The sequence below is a fragment of the Setaria italica genome, chromosome VI, assembly GCF_000263155.2.
Source record: "Setaria italica strain Yugu1 chromosome VI, Setaria_italica_v2.0, whole genome shotgun sequence".
Lineage (NCBI taxonomy): Eukaryota > Viridiplantae > Streptophyta > Magnoliopsida > Poales > Poaceae > Setaria > Setaria italica.
Genome location: NC_028455.1, coordinates 28998556 through 29004280, shown reverse-complemented (window position 1 = coordinate 29004280; position 5725 = coordinate 28998556). Strand labels below are relative to the sequence as shown.

Sequence of the window (5725 nt, the reverse complement as noted above, 5' to 3'; positions counted from 1 at the left end):
CTGGGCATGCGGAGAAAGATTAAATAAATACTACATTTGTCCACAATACATGATGTATAGGATGTTTAGGACAGAGTAATTAGTTAAAAATAAACTAATTTGCTTGTTCATATATTTATGGAAGGAGGGAGTACTCATTAAGTAACGATGGGTGTTATCTTGTCCGTTGAAGTACATCTGATGTCCGTCTGTACCAGTAAAAATGAATTATGCCAAATTTCATAGTACGTATATAAGTCGGACCGACGGTTCTATTTCAAAATAAAATCATTTTAACACATCGTACGGAGGATACTATTCAACGGCGTCGCGCCTTGTGCAGCAGCTCCCGGACCACGCGCTATGCTACTGTTGCTCTTGGTCAACTTTTCAGCAGCGGAGCCACCGTACTGGCCCAGACCCCTTTCTCCGAGGACACGTGAACCTCCGGTTCAGACTTCGTTTCTCAACCGCGTAGAAGTATTTTGGTTCAGACTCGAGAAACACGTTTCCGTGTGCACGTCCGCCGGGACAACCTGGTCGATAGATGGTGGTCAAGCCCTGTGTTCACTGGAGATGGGAACAAAAGGGAACAAACAAAAAGTGAAGCAGATGGCACATGGCATACTCATCAAACCTTGTGAAGTTGTGAGAAAATAAAGCAATGACCGTCCAAACTACTTGCATACGCATAGAGATGCCGTCACTAATCAAACAACCTCTCCTGTCTCTAGTGCGTTGTTAGCCTGTTAGGTCGGTTGGCACCTAGCCATCTGATGTATTATGTTATTATGGTATAAGCTTTCGTTTAGCTAAAACACCACGAGAACGAATGGTATCACACTCTGTATCAGAGCTGTGCCGTTTCCTCTGGCTCTGCTCAGTGTGATAGGTAACGTATTGGCGCCGGAACAAAGTTGGGATGCCTCCAACAGTTCCACTTCCAAAAGAGTGGTTATATATGTTAGATATGAATGACTTTAATCTATGCATGAATCTCTCAACATTTTGGTCCCTGAATTTTGCACCAAGGGTCTTAACTTCCAGAATGGCTAATATAATCCCTTAACTTTTGTTTTTTTATCAAACATGTCCATGTGCTGATATGGACTCCATATTAGTATGAAAAATTAATAAAAAAGTTATTTTTACCCTTAGCTCCCCCCTCAATTTCCACGGTACCAAATATATATGTTTACCAAGAAAGTATGAATACGTATATAGAGCATGTATACCGTACCACGAGTATATGTGCACATGCCAACTTTAGAGTATGTGTGCATACATTAAGTTGTATATATCATAAAAGAATATAAGTACATACATTTTGCATATCAAAATTTAATTTGTATGAGCACATACATAATTTTACAGAGTATGTGGATATACTTTTGTAGAAGCTAATATTTTATATCAGTTAAAAGATATATTATTATGTATGTATCAAGGGAGCATGAGCATATACACGTTTGACCTACATGAGCTGAGCTAAGGGTGAAATGAACTTTTCACATTACTCTCATACTAAAATATAGCACCACATCAGTACAAGGATGAGTTTGACCCGAAAATAAAAGTTGAGGGACTAAATTGACCTATATAAATGTTGAGAGATGAACTTGACTCTTGGTGTAAAGTTTAGGAACCAAAATACCTATTTTGCCCATCATCTATATAGCACATACGTCTCTCTACATATATGACCACCTGACATTGCTTGTTGAGCTAAATGGATCGGTAGATGCATCAATTTTTTTCTTGTTATTTAGATCAAAAGACTTTTCTTGTTACTTACGTGGTCATAGAATGGCAACACTGTCAACTGATTGTATGGCTTTGCCGCAGCCAGCAATTCATGTTGACACTTCGCTTTGACGAAATGGACTAGGCGTTTCAGATTATTCAGACTCTCGTGCACGCTTCGCCCCTATCGCTCCATGATAGTGTGATTGTGTGAGGCTTGCGTTCACACCTAACAACAATCACGAGGGCAAATTGTATCAACCTTCCCTTCTCGTTTCGCCGAACCTGCTTGTGGGGCTTTGTTTAGTGCTTGACCGTCGTTGTCGAGTGATTGAAGTATAAGCGCAGGAACAAAGTTTGTTACATATGAATTGAGACAAAGTGGTTGCTGACCACTGGAACTCCTGGAGCCACCGAGCCAGGACGCGCTCCCGGTACGTGTGTGTGAACCGCTCGCAGGAGAGGTGGTTGTTCGTCGCATCATAGTGTGCCGCCGGTGCCGGTGTGCCCCCTCCCGCACTTGCGATTACTGCAGCCTGCAACCGCCTTCCCTGTCCAAACGCGTTCCGTGCTTGCTCAGGAACGGCCACCCTCTGCGGCTCTGCCTGCTTGCTCCTCCTGCCTCCTTTGCAGTCCAGCGTACTCTCTCTCTCTCTCTCTCTCTCTCTCTCTCTCTCTCTCTCTCTCGTCCGCCATGGATGCCGCTACGGATTAGCGTGCCACCCTCTCAAGCCGAGCCCCCAGGAGCTTCGTCCTCGAGCACCAAGTTACTCCGGTACGCGCTGCCCTCCCTCTCCCTTGCTCGCTCTCCCCCTCTGCTTGGGCGGCCTGGCGCGCAGTTACAGCTTATGCTTCCCTGCGTGTTGCTTGTTCTTCTAGCCACCGGTAGGTGACGGAATCTTTCGCTTGCCCTGACGAACCGCCGCTCCTTGGGTTTATTCCTCCTGCATTGCCCGCCTGGATGGGCCTCATTTCCCGCCGGGTTCTTGCCTGCACACGGGCTCCCCCAATTCGATGCTTTTCCGCTAGGTTTTCAAGAGTAATGCTCAACGGTGAAGCGAATTCGGTGGCGGTTCCCTTCGTAGCTCGCTGAAATAAGCTTTTCTGGGTGCCAATTTTGAGCTCGAGCCATGCTTCCGCCTGCATCGGAGGTTTTCTTGCTCGGGGTGGTGTCGGTGGATTCTGCAGCCATTCAAGGTTCCCATGTGGTGGCGGACGCAGCGCACGCGTGCGCGTTTACCATCGAATTAGAAAAGGGGAAATGCTTCTGCGTTCGAGCTCTGATCCCATCTCGCGAATCGGTGTGGCGTTGCTTCAACACGAGATCGGCGTTGTCGTATCTTCTCCTATTTAGTCCGACACTGTTTCAGGCCCCTTTTAGCAAGTGTGTTCCCTCTTTATAACTACTTGACAACGGCTTTGGAGAACTAAATGTGCTTTCTGATTAAAATTGTTCGTTCTATTGCTTCTAGCGTCTCTAGTATTTGAGTTCGCCACGAGAACAGAAATTAGGTTGGGGGTGGTTCTGGCATCCTGCATTTTGCTTCCCTGCTAGTTCAGTTATCTGAATTGCCAAGAGGTTTAATTCATGGTCGATGGGCGCAGGTTGGATTCACTTAAATTGTACCAATGTATGAGTAAATTCTACTAAACTGATAGAATTTTCAAGCACGTGGTTTAAGAATTAGAGGCATGGTTTCTTCAAAGACATGGGGTTCACTTACTTTTAAGATGGTAAAGTTGCAAAAATTCACAGCAACATACTTGGGGGTTAATGACAACACTTGTACATATATAATTCGTATTAATTTAGTGCTTTAGCCTACAACCTAATTGTATATAGAAAAACTTAATTATCCACTGACTTTTATCAAACCTTTTCAGGGACAAAATGAGGCTGGTTTTCTGGCCTTGGATTTCGCTATTCTTCACTTTTGTTGCATCAACTTGGAGTTTGAGTTCAGATGGCCAAGCTCTTCTTGCTCTGTCGAAAAATCTCATACTACCAAGTTCCGTAAGTTCTAGCTGGAGTGCTTCTGATGCAACTCCATGTACATGGAATGGAGTTAGTTGCAATAAAAGGAACAGAGTGGTTTCCCTTGACCTGTCATCATCAGGAGTTTCAGGTTCACTAGGACCTGAAATATGTCGTCTGAAATACCTGCAAATTCTCAGTTTATCTGGTAACAACATATCTGGTTCAATCCCTCCGGAATTGGGGAACTGCAGTATGCTTGAACAATTGGATCTGTCCCAAAATTTCTTTTCTGGCAATATACCAGCTTCAATGGGAAACCTCAAGAGGGTGTCATTTCTGTCACTGTACAGCAACTCGCTGAGTGGAACTATACCAGAGGAGTTGTTCAAGAACCAGTTTCTGGAGCAAGTGTACCTCCATTCCAATCAGCTCAGTGGTTCGATCCCCTTCTCGGTTGGTGAAATGACAAGCCTTACGGACTTGTGGTTGCATGAGAATATGTTGTCTGGAGTTTTGCCCGCTTCGATTGGCAACTGCACCAAGTTGGAGGTCCTCTATCTATTTGATAATCGACTGAGTGGCGGTCTTCCAGAAACCTTGAGCAAGATCAAAGGCCTCAGGATATTTGATGCCACAACCAATAGCTTCACAGGAGAGATCACTTTCAGTTTCGAGAACTGCAAGTTGGAAATATTCACCTTGTCATTCAATAATATAAAGGGTGAAATTCCATCATGGCTGGGGAGTTGCACGAGCTTGACACAACTTGGATTTGTCAATAATAGCCTGTCTGGCAAAATTCAAGCTTCTCTCGGCTTATTGAGCAACCTCACGTATCTTTTACTTTCTCAGAACTCCCTGTATGGACCAATCCCTCCTGAGATCGGTAACTGTCATTTGCTGGAGTGGCTAGAGTTGGATGCAAACCAGCTGGAGGGCACTGTTCCTAAAGAATTGGCACATTTACGGAAATTGTCAAAGCTCTTTTTGTACGAGAATCGTCTCATAGGAGACTTCCCTGAGAATATTTGGAGTATCCCAACCCTTGAGAGCGTCCTTATTGACAGTAACAGTTTCACGGGTAAGCTACCTTCAATGGTAGCTGAGCTAAAGTTCCTCCGGAATATTACACTATCTGATAATTTCTTCTCTGGGATTGTACCACCGAAGCTGGGTGTTAATAGTCGTTTGCTCCGGATAAATTTCAGAAATAACAGTTTTGTCGGTGGAATACCACCAAATATTTGTTCAGGAAAAGGATTAAGAGTTTTAGACTTGGGGTTGAATCATCTCAATGGTAGCATCCCACGTGGTATCATTACAGATTGTCCAAGACTGCAAAAGTTGGTTCTTAGAGATAACAATCTCAGCGGCTCAATTATGTAGTTAGGACGGATTGGAAATTCATATATATATAAACGATTTGCAATCTTACTATTACTAATTAGAGGCTTCTTCTGAAGTCTCCTGGTTAAGCGACTTAGGATAGGAAGTAAGCCTAGCTCAACTAGTTAGAATGGGAGGTGTGGTCGTGCATTGTAACTACCCAGATTCGAGTCCTCTCTAGCATGAATTTGGGTGCCTATTTCTTCTTCTTAATGAAAAATCATCTATCTCCTCCTAGGTTGATCTAATTTTTTTGAAGCCATCTAGAATTCTAGGTGGACATTCTAGACAAATCAGAAATCTTAGAAATTCTAACAAAAAAGCAATGCATTTGGCCATTAATTGGTAGAGTCAAAGCATCGTAGCCATTGAATCTATTATGCTTTCTAAAAAATTACCCACCTATACCATTATGAAAATAGCCTAAAGTAACCCTATAAATCTATATCTAAATTACCCACCTCTATCATTATATAAAATAAACTAAAGTAACCCATAATCTTCATCAAACTTACCCACTCATGTCATTATAAACAATATTTAAAATAACCCCCTACATTTACAAGTAAATTGCCCGCAGCTAAATACTTAAAAAATAACATAAAAGTAACTCCTTAAATTTGTATCTATATTACCCAC

At 43.0% G+C, this 5725-nt stretch overlaps 1 protein-coding gene across 1 annotated transcript; it reads left to right on the top strand.

Moving 5' to 3' along the window:
- The first annotated feature begins 2120 nt into the window (after window positions 1-2120).
- Window positions 2121-5327, top strand: LOC101761536 (receptor-like protein kinase). The gene is made up of 2 exons (XM_004973523.3): window positions 2121-2497; window positions 3607-5327. Exons 1-2 carry the CDS (start codon window positions 2421-2423, stop codon window positions 5084-5086), a joined length of 1557 nt encoding a protein of 518 aa, XP_004973580.1. The 5' UTR covers window positions 2121-2420; the 3' UTR covers window positions 5087-5327.
- Window positions 5328-5725: the final 398 nt, after the last annotated feature.